The 17,033-nt window shown below is 42.4% G+C and overlaps 3 protein-coding genes across 4 annotated transcripts; all 3 read left to right on the top strand.

The window, feature by feature from the left end:
• Window positions 1-1,749: 1,749 nt before the first annotated feature.
• Window positions 1,750-6,774, top strand: LOC127001432 (uncharacterized). Its single transcript, XM_050865960.1, has 6 exons — window positions 1,750-1,957; window positions 2,982-3,630; window positions 3,903-4,048; window positions 4,958-5,051; window positions 5,580-5,912; window positions 6,622-6,774. The coding sequence occupies exons 2-6, from the start codon at window positions 3,025-3,027 to the stop codon at window positions 6,772-6,774; spliced, it is 1,332 nt and encodes a 443-aa protein (XP_050721917.1). The 5' UTR covers window positions 1,750-1,957; window positions 2,982-3,024.
• Window positions 6,775-6,795: 21 nt separating this feature from the next.
• LOC127001541 (glutamate receptor ionotropic, delta-2-like) lies at window positions 6,796-11,885 on the top strand. The gene is made up of 6 exons (XM_050866169.1): window positions 6,796-7,496; window positions 8,377-8,528; window positions 8,833-9,142; window positions 9,538-9,699; window positions 10,572-10,715; window positions 11,287-11,885. The coding sequence occupies exons 1-6, from the start codon at window positions 7,359-7,361 to the stop codon at window positions 11,497-11,499; spliced, it is 1,119 nt and encodes a 372-aa protein (XP_050722126.1). The 5' UTR covers window positions 6,796-7,358; the 3' UTR covers window positions 11,500-11,885.
• A 480-nt stretch (window positions 11,886-12,365) lies between these two features.
• Window positions 12,366-16,417, top strand: LOC127001550 (60S ribosome subunit biogenesis protein NIP7 homolog). Of its 2 annotated transcripts, none has more exons than XM_050866187.1 (5): window positions 12,366-12,458; window positions 13,278-13,481; window positions 14,421-14,646; window positions 14,895-15,035; window positions 16,181-16,417. In XM_050866187.1, the coding sequence occupies exons 2-5, from the start codon at window positions 13,426-13,428 to the stop codon at window positions 16,298-16,300; spliced, it is 543 nt and encodes a 180-aa protein (XP_050722144.1). In that variant the 5' UTR covers window positions 12,366-12,458; window positions 13,278-13,425; the 3' UTR covers window positions 16,301-16,417. The 2 variants fall into 2 exon arrangements, with proteins under 2 accessions (XP_050722144.1, XP_050722143.1); XM_050866186.1 differs by lacking the exon at window positions 12,366-12,458 and adding an exon at window positions 12,607-12,782.
• The last annotated feature ends 616 nt before the right edge of the window (window positions 16,418-17,033 follow it).

Raw genomic sequence — 17,033 nt, forward strand, 5'->3', positions numbered from 1 at the left:
AGAGAGAGAGAGAGAGAGAGAGAGAGAGAGAGAGAGAAGAGAGAAAAAGAAAAGAATGATAATAAGAGATAAAGAGAAAGAAGAATAGAAAACCATCGTCACATCGTCAACTTCACTGTCTCTCTCTTTCTTCTCGGGTGACGAATAAGTTAATAAGGTCAGGCAGCCTCGCCCTCGCCTCCCGTGAGTGTTAGACTACGAGACGAGGCGAGAGGCGAGAGGCAAAAGGCGAGGCGAGAAGTCCATCCACAAGGAATCCAAGACGGCCTCGGTGAATCATTGACGAAAGGCGACGAGAGGTGGCGTCCGCGGTCTTGGGAGCCTCGAGTGTCAATCTTGCAAGGAGAGTCAGGTGGGAGGGCGGCGCGGCAGCCTCTTCCTTTAGCGGATAGGTCAGGACAGAACCACGAGCTGAACTAAAGGTGTTAAATATTTCCTCAACACGCTCTTTCCCTCCACCCAAAGAGAGTGGTCAAATGTATGTGTGTGTGTGTGTGTGAATAGATAGATAGATAGATGTAATACACACACACACACACACACACACACACACACACACACACACACACACACACACACACACACACACACACACACACACACACACACACACAGAGGAAAAGAGGCACCTCAAGGACAAAAAAAAAAACAAGTTCGCAATCTCTGTTCCTGCAAATAGTGTACAGTAGAATAGTTTTAGCACAAAGTGTCAAAATTATTTGCTAGTTCAGTCATGCATAAGGTTCATATAGGTTAGTGTGGAAAGTAAGAGAATTTGTCTTCAGAGAGCATGATGAACCACTCTCCGGTGTTTATGAGACAATGGGGAAACGAAAAGTGAGGACACGGGAGGGTCTTTGATTGGCTTGCACCGCCCCCTTTCTTCCCCTATGTACTACCTCAAAGGGAGTGGTTTACCCCCGTTTCGGCAGATATCTCCCTCCCTACTCCCATCGATTGCAAATTGATTCATCTCTGTCTCGTGATAAAAAGGGGCTTACAATTTACTATCTATGCTATCTAGGCGGCAAAGTAACGCTAGGCCTTCATCATCTTGCCTAGGGTGGTTACCATCAATCACGGAAAATATTTATGAATCGCGTCGGAACATCGGACACTGTCGAATCTTCAGGCAGGAGGAACTGACGCGCGATTCGTCCTGAATGAATATTTCCTGGTGCCGTGACGCAACTGAACTGACTCCCAAATGAAGCTGCACGCGTCCCTCGCCGGGGGGGAAGGCTGCTGCATTTCTACGCGTTCAATTGACTTAATTTTTTAGACTGAGAACTGGTACTGAGAGCTTCGAAACGCCGCTCTGTATGTGTGTGTGTGTGTGTGTGTGTGTGTGTGTGTGTGTGTGTGTGTGTGTGTGTGTGTGTATTTTTTATATATATATATATATATATATATATATATATATATATATATATATATATATATATATATATATATATGTATATCATGTCTGTATGCTCAGTGGTAGACTATACATTCATGAATATGTATTTGAGAGTGGCACCAACATTTTATAAGTTACGCTTTTCCCAATAGTTCCACAAACAGTTTAACAAATGTTCGCTTTTGTCCGTGCGTAAGGCATGAACCAAACTAAAGCAAAATTATGGGAAACAAACTTTAAGCTTCAGGTCATAATATTGAAGGTTTGCATCGTGTTATCGACATAAAAAATTGATACATTTTATTATTCACCAACTCTGAGATTAGAAGGTAAGACGGTTTGGCAAACTATGACCCGTGTTACCTAAGTGGTGCTTACAGACCCTAACGGCCAGTGTCAGGCGCGAAGAGAACCCTGTCATTGAGCATACACAAGCGCGCCACGCCTCCAGTCGGCGGGCAGCGGCCAGCAGGCGAGGGTCGAGGCTCTTATATAACACGAGGCACTGGACGCGGCCGCCACTCCCTCAGGACGCCGAGACGGAGCAAGGGATCGGTACGTACGGGAGACAGTTGTCATTCCTTTCAAGAGGCAAATAATGAAACACTTAAGAAAATTCATACATTTATTGATAGTCACGGTACAATATGTGTAAGCTATTTTAATTTAGATTAATTGAATTGGTTGGTTCTTGTTAAGCATAGCATTTAGGGCAATGTAAATATGCATCGTGTGTGTGTGTGTGTGTGTGTGTGTGTGTGTGTGTGTGTGTGTGTGTGTGTGTGCATGCGTTGGGGGGGGTTCCTGGCGTCGTTACATTGACTAAAATATATTGTTATAATGCAGTTCAATATAATAGAGGATGCAGGAAGGGAGGGAACGAATGTGTCGCCTTAATGCCTCCAAGTCCTCAGGTAACTCACCCAGCAGCCTGTATTACCTGACTCGCTGAAGGTAGAGCCACTTCTGATTCTGACTTGTAACTTATTAACACTCGCTTTGCTGTACATTATGGAGCAGACTATTGGTAGCGGCGGTAAGGGGGAGTGGTGCGTGCAGGGCCGTGACTTGAGTTGTGTGTAGTTATGGTAATTGTAGGCTTGGAGAGCTGGTAATGTGTTTCTTGAATAATCCAGAGAGGCAGTGCACGAAATAAAAACTGTGTTACGTGAGGAGAGCCATGAAGATGTAGCCAAAGAAAAAAATGGTATCACGTGAGAAAGCCATTAAGATGCGATCGTTCCTGCGAGTCTTAAAGGGCCCATTTAAGACTCCATTTTTTTTTTTTATGTGTGAGTGAGAGGGAAGGTTTTTAATCTTGACTGACTTTTTTTACTCCTTGGATAATTATTTCCTTGTCTTTCGTTCTTTGCTGTTGTTTTCTCTTTCTTTCACCTTTCTTTCTTTCTCTTTCTTTCTGTCTTTCATACTTTCTTGGTTAGTTGGTTGCTTGCTTGCTTGCCCGCTCTTATTTTTCTCTCTCTTTCCTTCTTTTTATTCTTCTATCTTCTCTTTGCCATATCATTATTATCGTTATTGTTGCTGTCTGTTTTATCATTATTTTTTCTCACGTTTTCAGGCTCCATTGACGTACCAGTACACACACACACACACCGATTATCATGATCCTATTTCCTCAACCTCGGAACCACCACCACCATCGCCACCAGCACCGCCACCGCCTTGGACATTGGGTGGTGCTGTTGGCCTCCTCCTCCTTCACCATCTGCCTTACCTCCTGCCTGGCATCCTCACCCTCGCCCACCACCTCACTAGACCATCCTCTCCAAACATCGATGACAGAGAGCTCCATGCCTGTCTGTACCACCGCTACTACCACCACCGCTACTCCCCCTACACGACACAGCCACGAGAACATAGCCCCTCCGGTACTTAGACATAACAGGCTGGTGCAGTTGCCGGAAACAAGAGAATTTAGTCAGGCATTACAGGAGTCTGGTTTACGCACGAAGGTTAGTAGACAAGACTCAAGGATGATGTTAGGCGGAAAACGGGCGTCGGTAAGGGATATGCAGGTTTTAAAGGACATAGGCGAGGAACGGACGCTGAAGTTGACCCTGGAAGAAGAGGAATTCCTTGGCCTGAGACTGGAAGATGTTGTGAAGATGGAGATGCCGCAGTGCTCCCTTCTCCTGGTCCATGATCTCCCATATCGACACTCCCGCCTCCTCCATCGCCTCCTCCTCGTGCTCGCAAACTCCAGGCAGGTAGAGTGTTTTGTCTTAACGTTTATTCAAGTGTGTCCAGAGTTTGTGGATATACTGTTGGAAGTTCTCTTTGTCCTCTGTCCCGTATCCAAAAGGCAGAGCTGAAACTTGAGAGAAATGCGCAAATAAACACACGCGTGACGGATGGCCATTCGATAAAGATGCAATGAAGGGCCACGACAAAGAAAGGTGGATGGAGGGAAGTTCTCGGGCCATTCATCCATCACGTGCTACTTTGGGGTTGTTGTTGTTTGCTTTGTTTCGCCCTGCAGGTGGTGGAGGTGAGGGAGGCGCGGGACCTGGCGGACGTGGCGTGGGCTAGCAAGACCTGTCGTGGGTACATCTTCTTACTCACCAACACCTCGTCCCTCCAAGACTTCATGAATCAAACCGACGACCTGTGGGACTTCGATGGCAAGTAAGTACGTATATTCTCCTCTTAATAACCCCACATTTTAAACACTTTGACACTCCTAATAAACCCTCGGGTCTTCATATTTCCACACCCTAATCCTATCCTTGCTATACTACCACATTTCACACTTCTATTACTCCCATTTAATGTTTGTTTGAGCTTCCATCACTGTCAAACCCTTCCATAACCTAGATCTGTCCTAACGTAATGAATGGGGCTAAGATTGCAGGTGAGTCAGGTGAGATAACTCGTACACGAATCTTCACTTCCACCTGCTTATTTATATCCAACCTAGCGTAATGTGTGGGACCTTAACTTGCAGGTGAGGTAGTCTGAGCGCGTTTATTCACCTCCACTCGCTTACTACCTATATTTAACCTAACGTGTGGGACTTCGATTGCAGGTGAGGTAGCATGTACACGCATATTCACTTCCCCTTGCTTGCCTATTTCTAAGCTAACGTAATCTGTGGGGCTTCGATGGTAGGTGAGGGAGTCTGTGCCCTTTTATTCACCTACATCTTCTTGTATCACCGAACCTAATTTGTTTGACGTATAAGGCAGGTAAGTGTGTGTCTATTTATTGACTGAAAATGCTGTAGATCTTTGTAATTATTCATTTGAGTTTTTTTTTTTTTATGGAAGTAGCGAGTTGTCGTTGTTGTTGTTTTTGTTGGTGTTATTGTTGTTGTTGGTGGTGGTGGTGGTGGTGGTGTTGTTTCTTTAGTTGTTGGCGTGATTCATTTACTGTAAAAAAAACTCACACCGCTTTTCCTCACTCCCATCCTTCATTCCCTTTTTCTCCCTTCTTTCCCTCCTTCATTTCCGCGATTTTTTTTTTTTACTTCTCTTTATTTATTCTTTTCTTCGCGATCTGTCTTGTCACTCCTCTCTTCCTCCTCGTCTCGGGCAGGTACGTGGTGGTCGGGGCGTCTCGAGAGGAGCTCCACCACCTGGCAGGCTCGAGCAAGGGGGTCAAGACAGAGCACCTCGTTGGGGTTGTCAAGGTAACGACGGGCGGCTTAGGAGGGACCAAAAAAAAAAAAAAAAAAAAAAAATATGCACCTGCCCTACTTTCCCTTACTCTTGTTTGTTTGTGGTTCGTTCCTTTCATTCTCAATAATATCATGGTGCAAACAGACCAAGAAAAGTTAATTTGAAGTGAAAGATAGGGAATTTGTTTAAGGTGGAGAGTAACTTAGAAGCCATCGTTTGTTCTTGAGTTGGTGGTATCTGATTCTCTTAGTCTAGGAGAGCTTGGAATACGGTTGTTAATAGGGCTTTAAGGGAAGAAAAGTAGGGGTGTAAGGGGATTGTAAGGGATATGTGAGGGTAATATGAAGCTAAGAAACAGAAGAGGTCGAGAAAATAACATTACCGAGGCTAGTTATGGTATACGGCTGTGAATACGGGCCTTGAGGGAAGACAGGTAGGGGTGTAGGGGGGGAGGAGAGGTATGTGTGTGCAGTATGAGGCACAAAAACAGAAGAAGCAGAAATTAATTATGGATGGTTTCTGGTATTTTCCTCACTCAGCACCGGCGGCGGGCGGGAGAGTGGGCTGTGTACGGCTCCAGACTGTACCGCGGCGCCCATGGAAATCTTCAGAGACTGCAAACATGGACTGCTGACGCCTCTTCTTCTTCTCTTCCTTCTTCTTCATTTTCCTCTTCCTCTTCTACTACTACTTCTTCTTCACTTATTTCGTCATTTTCTTCGTCTCATTCCGCTTCCTCCTCCTCCTCCTCCTCCTCCTCCTCCTCCTTCTCCTCCTCCTCCTCCTCCTCCTCCTCCTCCTCCTCCTCAGTCGTATTGCAAACCTCACTCTTCAGGGATTATTTGAAAAACCTTCACGGCATCCCTCTCAAGGCAAGTATATATAGCGCTAACCGAGACGGAGTTATGGAGTTTCATAATTTGCAGTGAAAGTAAACTACTCTTATAAGGCCGAAGTGCAACAATAAAACTATCATAAATCATTCCTCAAATCATAGCTCGGTTTTTTTTTTACTGCAATGTTTTTTTATGGTCAGTATTTGTTGAATCGAGGAGTTGAGACAAGTTCCCTTTTTTTTTATAAAGTCGATACGTTCTCCTTTGATCATGAAGCTCGAGATAAGAAGCGTTCCCTGATTTCTCCCCTGATGCTTACGTTCTTTTTTTACTGTAATGGAAGCAGCTCAAGGGCAAAAATAAATGAACCCCCCCCAAAAAATCAGCTAAGCAATGCGCCTATGAAAGAAAGTCGAGTGGCCAAAAGAGAGATTAATTTCGGGTGGGAGTTCGACTTAATTTTTTACTGTAATGGAAGCAGGTCAAGGGCAAAAATGAATGAAAACAACAACAAAAAATCGCTAAGCACTACACCTATTAAAGAAAGTAGAGTGGCCACAATAGAGATCAATTTCGGGTGAGAGTTCGACTTAAGAAGCGTTCACTTTTTACTCACCTGATCATGAAGTTCGAATAAGAAGCGTTTCCCTTTTTCTCCTCCGATTCTGACGTTTAAGAAGCGCTCTCTCCTTTCTCCTCCGATGCTGACGTTCGACTTTAGAAGCGTTCCCTCCTTTCTCCTTAGGTGGTGACGTTCGAGTTTGAGCCCAGCGTCCTGTACTACCGCGACGCCCAAGGCAATGTCTCCTTCCCCTTCGGCATCGACATCGAGGTGGTCAACGCTCTCTCCCGGACACTGAACTTTACCATAGTTTTCGAGGAGCCGCCCGGAGGTTAGACTCGTATATGTATTGATGCGGATATTTTATGTATTTATGTATTTTTGTGTTTTCTCTCTTTATTTAGCCTATTTATGTACATATTATTTTAGGTTTATTTTGTTAAGACCCAAGGAAGATGTTTTCAATTAGAACACCCCATACGAAAAGAAAATAGTCACCCAGAAGCTCAAATAGAAACTCCAAATAGAAGCTTAATGCTATAAATATTAACTTACAAGAAAAGAAAGTACGTACCATAAAAAGAAAATAGAACCCCAATAGCTACTTCGACAAATGAAACCTTTAAAGGAAAACAGATTCCCAGAACAAAAACATCGTCAGAATATTAAAACTGAACCCTCATGAAGGAAAAAAAACAAGAATTAGAATATAACAATACAGGAAAATGTAATCAACATTAAGAATTGAATCCATAAAGAAAAAAATATAAGAGAGGTATAACTATCCCCTCCCCAAAAAAAGCATAATAAAACTACCAAAAACATAATAATCTCCTCGCAAAATAAGTATCATCCTCTTTTTCATATCATCCCCTTCTTCACCTCACCCTTGACGCTGGTGCCAAGGCGAGCTGTGGGGCATGAAGGGCGAGGACGGGGAGTGGACCGGGATGGTGGGGCGGCTAGCACGGCAGGAGGCGGACATCGGCGTAGCCAACCTGTTCCTCACTCTGACGAGGCAGGGCGCCGTGGACTACAGCGCCCCTTATGATGCCGAGGTGAGCCTGACTCATTTATAAACAAACTCGATCACCACCTCCTCCGTCCTCATGTTCGCTAAGGCAGAAATGCAGCGTCTTGGTGGCCGTTCACTCTCATGGATGTTGTCTGTCAATCTCACATGCTTTCGTGCTGCATGTTTATATATTATTTGCTGACGCCACGGGGTGTGTTGTCCATCACGGGGGCCGCTGAGTAAGATAAACATGGCCGGGTAAGACCGTAGAGTTTACCGCGTCACTGCCCATGTAACGCGCCGCCCGTAACACACTTTATATTGCAGGCACTGGCAAGCTGGTGGCAATCTGCTGGAAGTCTTGCTGAAAACCATTCTGCTGGTCAGTCTGCTCGTGCTAAGTGTGGCAACAGATTTACCAAGACTTTGTCGATGAACTGAATGTTAACATTTTGTGTATAGCACAGCGTCAACCAAAAGTGTTTACCATGTATGAGATGTATCTTGTATAAGAGGCAGGCTAAGGCAAATAATACAGAAACACGCAGCACAGACCATGTGCCACTGAGAAACAACCTCCATGAGAGCCAGAGAGGAAGGCAATCAGGAGAGGCCTGACAAACGCCGCCTCGGCGCCAGAGGAACACTTATTTTGAACAGACTGTAGTAATTCTGTGTGTAAATACATTTGAGGTATTTTGTTAAGTCGACATATTACATACTCAGCCATATAAAGTGATATACAAAAAATCAACAAAACCTACTAACCACCCCTCGAAAACCGGGTAAAAAAGACAGATCAGCCACACTACTGTTGATGAAGACCGATACGATGTTTAATGTCAGGAGCATAGGATCTGTGTGGCCTGAACATCTGTGTAAATCTATCTCCCTCACCCCCTGCCCTCATCTTCCGGACCCAGGTGAGCTGCTTCCTGGTCCGTACCGAGCCTGCCGTGCCCCGCTGGCTGTCCCTCGCCCTGCCCTTCCAGATGTCCACGTGGGGCGCTATCCTGCTCGGGGTGCTCGTCACGGGGGTGCTCATCTACATCTTCGCCATAGCCAGTGATTCTTGGTATGTGTGGTGCTTACTTACCCGTTTATGAGTAACTATTTGTACTTACCTAGTTGTATTCTTACCTATTTGTACTTACCTGCATGTATATATATTTTTTTTTTAGGAATGAGTTAAATTCGTAGTTTTCCGTATTTTACTCATTTCCATACACTCTACATCTATTCTTCCTATTCAAAACTTCCAATATTAAACCTTTTGTTTCTCCCATTTGATGTTTGTTTAACTTTCCATCACTTTCAAACCCTTACATTCTCCCATCTAACACTTCTCTGACCATCTACTCTCCCTTTTACTCGGACAGTGGAGGCGAGGCCCCTCTCCTGCGGTCACTGTCCTTTGCCTGTTTCTACGCCTCAGGGATGCACTTCCGCGGATCCTTCTACATCTTGCCAAGCCGCCACAGCACACGGACCTTCATCTGCTTCCTCTGGATCTATGTTATCATCATCACCACTGCCTATTCCTCCAACCTGACAGCCTTCCTCACCGTCACCCACCGACCGCAAGGCATCAACACCATAAGGTCCCTCTATTCCACGCGGATGGAGGTGTCAGGTCTAGGGAGCTTCTTCAAAGGTGCTCTGGCCTCAGCTGTGGACCCGTATCTCCAGGTGTGTGTGTGTGTGTGTGTGTGTGTGTGTGTGTGTGTGTGTGTGTGTGTGCGGAAGAGGTACAGGACCATCCAAATTAGTATGGTCGAAGGCTGGAGCTGAACGAGCGGAGAGAGTATCTTCATGTGTTCATACTACGTCTATGAAACGTGGCAACCTGGATGCTGTAAGCTGACCACGTGTATAGAGTTAGTTACTACTGCGTCATCTCAAGAAAAGTGTTAAGCTTTCAGTCTGCTTCCCCTTCAGTCTCCATGGTCTCCTATTGCTACATCTTTTCAGGCCGTGTTTGTCTTTCAGTCTGTTTTATTCTTCATCATTTCTGTGTTTTCGGTCCTTGTCTTTCTTCCCTTCAAGTTTTGTTTCTTCGTCAGCCTCTTTGTGCTCTCCTTCAGGGTCTGGGGGAGAGGTTCGTGCCGTACCAGAAGCTTGACCTCGTGTGGTCGCGGGTGCGGGGCGGCGAGGCTGCATACCTCCACAACAAGCAGTTCCTAGAGTTCGTCATCGCCACGCAGTTCACGGAAAGGAAGGGTGTTGCCAGCATGAGGATAATGAAGGTCAGGAGTTATACGTGTGCTTCTCTTCAACTTTTCCTCAACCACTTCTTCGTCCCCTTACTTTTCCTCCTCCATGTTCTTGTGTTCTTGGTTCTTAGCCTTTTTCTTTTTAATTTTGTTCTTGGTTTTGTTTTTACTCTTATTCTGTTTTGCTTTTTTTCCTCTGTCTCCATATGTTCTCGGAAGCCTTTTTATGTCAGATGTCTCCTTACCCTGCCAGATATATAAGAATCACGATTACAGAAGTGGTAGTCTAGGCTCAAAGACTTGGAGGTGAGATCAATCCAATCCAGAAAGGACATAGCAAGAACAAATCACACTATACTAACACAGACAGGATTATATTTATGAATGATGTCACATTCTTTGCTCACATGTCGCACACTTTTGCCACTCTACATCTTATATCTGCTGCACAGACTTCCACAGTTGGTTTTATTCCACACATAACAGGAAAAAGCTTACCCCACTATCAGATAACAGCCTGCATGCTTCACCCCCGCTTTTCGTGGTTATACTTCTTTTTGTGCGATATGAAGAAGACGTTCTCGTTTAAGGAATACTGTACGCTCTTCGTTTCATAAGGTAAGACGCGAGTTACCTGCATGCTTCGGAAAGGTCAAAGGTGCGTACTTCAGGGATATTTTGCGCTAGTCATTTTACAAAGTAATATCCTGGATGAATGACTGACTTAAAGGCATGCATGTAAATAAACTACCCCACATTTTTCATTCAGTTATCGTTCCATTTCGGTATTCAGTCCTGCACAGCGTTGCACAGGCGGGTTTCTTTCCTTCATGTCACAGAAAAAAAGTAATATCACAATGTAGCAGGCTGCGCACGTCACTGAGGCCAAGGCGTACGTGTTTCAGGAATGCTTTGCGCCGTACAGCATCGCCATGGCCCTGCAGCGACACTCGCCCCTCAAGAGGAAGTTTGATCGCGTCATAAGCTGGATGCTCGAGAGTGGTCTGGTGCGCCACTGGTTCCTGGAGTCCCTGAGGCTGTCTCGCAAGGTGGGTGGACAGAAGGCACCGGCAAGGCTTGTCTACACAGTACCCAAAGCCAAAGCTTTGTTACGGCTATGGCAAGCGATCTGATAACACCGCCGCTAAAAATACGTGAAGTGCAATAGTTTTGCTTTCATAATACGGTGGAATTCACCGAACACGTTATTCTCGTTTAAAGAATCATAGTTTTTGACGGTATTTTCATATTATATTATTTATTTGTTTATTTATTTACCTTGCACTTGCCTTGCCTGCTTCATCGTATATATATATATATATATATATATATATATATATATATATATATATATATATATATATATATATATATATATATATATATATATATATATATATATATATATATATATATAAACACTTAAAATTATTTATATTGCCGCTAATATCTTTTGTAGGTCAAGGCAAAGATCAGTGACGAGTATGAATTATCAGCTTTTTTTTTTTTGGGGGGGGGGATTATAAAAAGCGAACAATAATATGTAGTGATGTTTTGCACCGAAGGTAATTACAGACATGAGATAAGTCTGAATTACTGATAACTATGATGGTGTTTTAGGTCAAGACGAAGAAGAATAATGAGTATGTCGACGAGACCAATCCCGTGAATGTCACTGACCGGCCAGCGGAGGACAGGGCGGTGCAGGGCGTCATCCCCCTCAGCATCAACCACATGCAGGGCGTCTTCTTACTCTTCCTGTTCGGCAATCTCTCGGCACTCCTCGTCGTCCTGCTCGAGTGTGGGCACCACCGAGTCTTCTTCAGCGTGTGACGGCATAAGCTGACTTTAGTCCTCACGACATCTTTGTGTGACTGACCGACTGATTTATCAATTTATTTTATTGTTACAAAAATACAAGAAAGGGGCTAGCCATCTCAATTTAAAAGCAGTACAAAAAGGTGCAAGAGTTCTACGAAGCTATCAAAGAGATAATGGATTGATTCTTCGTGTTGCAGAAAAAAGTACAACCATAGAAAGTGGAAGTGCTTGCCATCTCAACGCCCTATTGGAATAAAGGGAATGATTTAACTTTTTAATGAAGAAAATGTTTCGTTCATATGACGGAAATTTACGTTGTTACTCGGTTGTCTACTTGGAGGAATGATACATATTTCTTCCTCCAAGGTTGTCTACGACACACTCATATTAAAGGTCTGACATGCTTAAATTTTGTTTAATTTCACTGCCCTTCTTGCGACAGTGGAAAAGATGAGTGGCCGACAACCATTTTTATTTAGTATTACAAACATTATTAAACCACACTACTACTACTACTACTACTACTACTACTACTACTACTACTACTACTACTACTACTACCGCTACTGCTGCTGCTAATAATACCACAAGAAGAGGAAGAGGAAGCGTACCACAAGTTTTGTTTACCATCTCTATTTAGTATTACAAACATTATTACCATACTACTACACTACTACTACTACTACTACTACTACTACTACTACTACTACTACTACATAAAAGATACCTCCACCCATGTTCTACTACTACTACTACTACTATTTTTTTATACTATTACTACTACTTTTTTATACTACTATTACTACTAGTACTACTTTTTATACTACTACTACTACTACTACTACTACTACTACTACCATATACTTCTACTGCTACTACTGCAAATACGACCACAAGAAGAGGAAGAGGAGGCGCACCACGTGGGTTTGTTTACCATCCTGCCATCACCACAGTGGACCAACTTCACCCAGGTTATTTTCCCTTTTCCACTCATTATTAAGGCGTGAAGGATAGCATTACTGTTTGCGTATGGTTCCCTTTCTCTATTTTTTACTTTATATACGTGTAAAAGGTGATGCTGGTGACTGCCGGCCTGCCTTCAGAGTAACATCCTTAGCTTGAGACGGGAGGTTTGTCACACACGGTTAGCTAGGCAAGGCAAGGCACGGTAGTAAATAGTAGTAATAGTAATAGTAATAGTAAAGTGTGTGATTAAGAAGAGAGGACCGAGAGGAGGAGGACATAAGAAGTGATACAAAGCGTTACAGGTCAAAAGGAGAAGAAAAACACTAAAGGTCAGTAACTCGCCCCATAAAACAGTTTACAAGTTTGATTAAATTCTAACCTCAATACTCTTTTAATCACGGCATACACCTAGTAGTCTAAACAATAATTAATACACCCATCAATATAAAGTGATATGTGGAAGGTACACAACTCAGTCGTTTTTGCTTAATTGTCTTATACTTACTCAGTTATATACAAACCCGGACAGACTGGCGTACCTACAAATTTCAGCTGCCCCTTTCTTTCCCCATTTCGTATACCTCATATTGCCTAACTTGTGCACATGGGGTAGCAACCAGGTGAGTTAACTCCAGAAGAAACACTAAAGAAGAACAAGAAGGAGAAGAACAAGAAGGTACACTCATCCTACCCATCCCTCTTAAAAACACTAGAGAAGAGCAAGAAGGCACACTCCTCAACCGTTCCGCTCACTTCAATTTATTTCTAGTTTATTTACTTTTCACATCACTTTTTGTCTTAGTTTTGTTTCTCTTATTTTCCAGAATTTGTATATCATCTCTTTAACATTCTCCAAGCCCAAAGAAACAGAGGAGGAAGAAGTGGTGAACAGTTTTCTTCGTCCCGCGGCCTCGTCTCATCGCAGCTAAACAAAATCACTCTGAGGACCAGCTTTATTTCCAGGGGGACAGGATGAGGCCGTTGAAGAATGAAGAAACTGTCCTCGTGTTTAGCAAACTCAAGAAATAGTAAGTTTATTTTACTTCGTAGTAAGCCAAAGGTCACTCATCACTATTACTCCAGAATTGCACCCAACTCTCCTGTAAGTTTATTTTGCTGACCTCTACCGGTATCCCTAATGACCTACATCCCACTACATCAGTATGTTGTATCAGAAGAATGTATCAAGTCACCTCTCCATTCGAAATTGACCCCTCTTTTGGCCACTCTTTACTTATTGCTTTGTGGGAGCAACGACTAGCAGGCTTTTTTTAATATTGAATAGTGAATTGATTGTAGCCATGCACAGCTGGAAAAGGTATAGAACACAGTAGGCAGGTGGGGATGAGGAGCCCCTAGGAGAACAGCAGTAGTGAGGTTAATACTGACATTATTTTGTAATTTATTTCTCTGGATACAGTGCAATAATTAGCTTCCAGAAAACCAAAGCAACCTCAAAATATTGATTAGCTTTCTAACACATTGCATTTTGGCAGTGGATCAGGGTCAGGTTAGGTCAGATTAGGTTAAATTTGATTTTCTTTGATTTAATTGTTTACAATAAAGACGTGTGATATGCTTCACACTCCGCCATTGTTGTCCGTGGCTGTGGAGAAGGCTATCCCCATCTTCACATTTTTATTTTGATCTCTGAATGCAGTGCAGTAACAAATAACTTCTGAAAATTAAAGAAAATTCAATATAATGATGTAAAAAGTTTATGAGAACAGCCTAGCACATGACATATTGGCAGTGGAACACAGATCAGGGTTAGGTCAAGTTAGATTTACTTTAGTTTGGTGAGATTAGTTTAGATTTAGTTTGGTTGTTAAATGTGTGATTACTGTTTGTACTAGAAACTAGAGTTTGTCACTTTATTCTTAATTAGTAAATATATACTATGAATTTTGTGCTTAATTTTGTTGCATATAAATTTTCAATTTCTAAGAATTTCTTTGTCTCCACAGCATTGGCGGCAATGTACGAGCCCTCCTGGAACGCTCAGATGGCCTATACTGCTTTCGCCTTCACAATGGCAGAATTTACTATGTAAAGGAAGACATCATGAAGTTTGCAGCAACTCTTCCTCGCGACAACATTGTTTCCTTGGGGGTGTGCTTTGGCAAAATAACAAAGGGTGGAAAGTTCTTGCTACACATCACAGCCTTAGATTTTCTTGCACCCTATTGCCAGGTAATGTCTACATTTATTTTTACAGAATCAAATTACCAGTGGCAGTAGATCCTTATTATGATATATAATCAGTAAGATTTTGGTTTTGCTAAAATTGCTTATATTGACAGGAATATATATACTATATATATATATTATTTGCTGGCTTCTTTATTATTGTTTTTTTTCTTTTGCCTTTGAGCTGTTTCCTTTATTATATTGTTATTTTCACATTGCTTGCACTCAGTATATGTTAATTTCTCTTTCAGAACAAGATATGGATCAAGGAGTCAGCAGAGCAGAACTTCATGTATGGCAACCACGTGTACAAGTCAGGCCTGTCACGAATTTCAGAAAACACCCCAAAGTACTCTGGGGTTGTTGTGCTATCTTCAAAAGACATTCCTTTGGTAAGAAAACTTTTTTCTTTTTTTTTTCTTTTCTTTTTTTCTTTTTTTTCATCTCGCCTCCACTCCCGACAGTCCCCCTGAGCAAGCCTTTATGCATCCTCCCTCCCCATTTCAAGCTCCTCCAAGGATCAATTAACTTAACTTACCCATGAGTTACATAAGAACATATGGAGTCTGCAAGAGGGAAGCTGGCCTATACAAGGCAGCTCCTGTAAGCCTAACCCCACCTAACCTTACTATCCACGAATTTATCCAACCTCTTCTTGAATGTATCTATGGTATTGGCACCCACAACACGATATATACCATAAGGTGCTGTCTATCATGTATTTGAAGATACCCTAAACTTAACCTAACATAACCTAACAAAACCAAAACAAACACTATAGGTCTTGACTCAGAAAATTCATATATACTTCCTTACTAATGAGACTTTCTATACAACAAAGTGAGGTCATTCTTTGTAGATTTATACAATAAGGTGCTGGCTATCATCTTAATATAACCTAACCAAAACAAAACAGTTACTATAGGTTACTTAGGTACTTGAAAGTACCTTAGTTGAAATTAATATTGTTGTGTTTCTTAAAACCACATTGACCATATTTTTACGTAGCAAAAAATATCTTAGTTGACTATTAGAATAAGCAAGCATCTTCGCAGAAAAATTGTTTCTCAGAGTTGAGAAATACAATGGAATATATACTGTACCACAGCATAGTTGACTTAACATGTACATAATTGAAGGACTGATATACTGTGTAAAAAAGCAGTTATGATTCTTGAAGGCTCTCCTATTTGTTTGCCTGCATTCCTTTATTTTTTACCCTTCAATTTTTTACACACTGTCATACTGTTCTATCTCCAACTTACAAGCCATGTATCATCATATCATCATCAAACTAAAAGTAATCAGCATCACCCATTATGGTCTACTGCAGTATAATGACTCCTTCTAGCCCTCTGTACTGTCTTAAAATTCCTGGGTTACCACTGTTACTTTAGTGTCACATCTACATATATTTTCTTTATTTTGTTTTTGTACTTTAATGGAAATTCCTTCACATATACCGAAATGTTCTTGAGTAGATGTTTATTCTTTTCATTTAATTTGTAAAATAATACTCATTTAAATTCCTCCTCAGGGATTTGGAGTGGCTGCTAAAGCAACTTCAGAATGTCGACATGCTGACCCCATGGACATCATATGCTTCCACCAAGCAGACATTGGAGAATATGTTAGAAATGAAGAGGCCTTGATCTAAGTGTGGGACTTCAATATTATTTCAATGAGGAGATATTTATTTTGTAATAATTTGTCATTACATTGCATGTGAGTCATGCTTCAAATATTGATAGAAATAAAAAAAAGACGCTAAGAATTTTCTACCTAAACAACTCTGAAAAGATATTGGTGTGTGTGTGTTCTTCATGGTCTGATCACAAGTTGGACTCACAATTGCCAGCAAGTACCCTCCCAACATGAGGAAGCTCACGCTCATTATAGTCGATCTGTGGTTACTGCCAGAACCCCACACACCACACACCCCATTCCCCTTGCACAAGGGGGGACAGCAACCACTCCTTGTCAGTGGAAAGAATCTGGCCTGAGTGGGGCTCAAACCGCTGCCTGTCAGGCAGTGAAGCCTTGCAGCGCGGCGCTCTAACTGATTGAGTTACCGAACAAACAGGTCAGGAGCACAGGCCAAAAGGGTATAAAAGTAGGGAATAAGTAAGGAGGCTTTAAGAACCTCTAAATAGATAAAGCAGTGAAAGGTGAGGGACTGAACAAGTGAAAGAATGAAATGGAGAGAAAGGAAACTGGTCTAGTGATGTCATAAGCTAATGCAGTTTTTAAGTAAGGAGGCTATCAGGCCCTCTACATAGATAAAGCAGTGAAGGATGAGGGACTGAACAAGTGTAAGGATGAGATGAAGTGAAAGAGGCTCCCGATTATGAGGAATGAAACGGGAGAGGTGATGTTTTCCGAGCTGGAGC

The sequence above is a fragment of the Eriocheir sinensis genome, chromosome 21 (genome assembly GCF_024679095.1).
Source record: "Eriocheir sinensis breed Jianghai 21 chromosome 21, ASM2467909v1, whole genome shotgun sequence".
NCBI lineage: Eukaryota > Metazoa > Arthropoda > Malacostraca > Decapoda > Varunidae > Eriocheir > Eriocheir sinensis.

Bases quoted from the DNA above. Each gene is read 5' to 3' on its own strand.
- LOC127001432 (XM_050865960.1), top strand. From the start codon at position 3,025: ATGATCCTATTTCCTCAACCTCGGAACCACCACCACCATCGCCACCAG. The intron at 4,049-4,957 runs GTAAGTACGTAT...CGTCTCGGGCAG, and splicing joins CTGTGGGACTTCGATGGCAA to GTACGTGGTGGTCGGGGCGT. The intron at 5,913-6,621 runs GCAAGTATATAT...CTTTCTCCTTAG, and splicing joins TTCACGGCATCCCTCTCAAG to GTGGTGACGTTCGAGTTTGA.
- LOC127001541 (XM_050866169.1), top strand. From the start codon at position 7,359: ATGAAGGGCGAGGACGGGGAGTGGACCGGGATGGTGGGGCGGCTAGCA. The intron at 8,529-8,832 runs GTATGTGTGGTG...TTACTCGGACAG, and splicing joins GCCATAGCCAGTGATTCTTG to TGGAGGCGAGGCCCCTCTCC. The intron at 9,143-9,537 runs GTGTGTGTGTGT...GCTCTCCTTCAG, and splicing joins CTGTGGACCCGTATCTCCAG to GGTCTGGGGGAGAGGTTCGT.
- LOC127001550 (XM_050866187.1), top strand. From the start codon at position 13,426: ATGAGGCCGTTGAAGAATGAAGAAACTGTCCTCGTGTTTAGCAAACTC. The intron at 14,647-14,894 runs GTAATGTCTACA...TTTCTCTTTCAG, and splicing joins TTCTTGCACCCTATTGCCAG to AACAAGATATGGATCAAGGA. The intron at 15,036-16,180 runs GTAAGAAAACTT...ATTCCTCCTCAG, and splicing joins CTTCAAAAGACATTCCTTTG to GGATTTGGAGTGGCTGCTAA.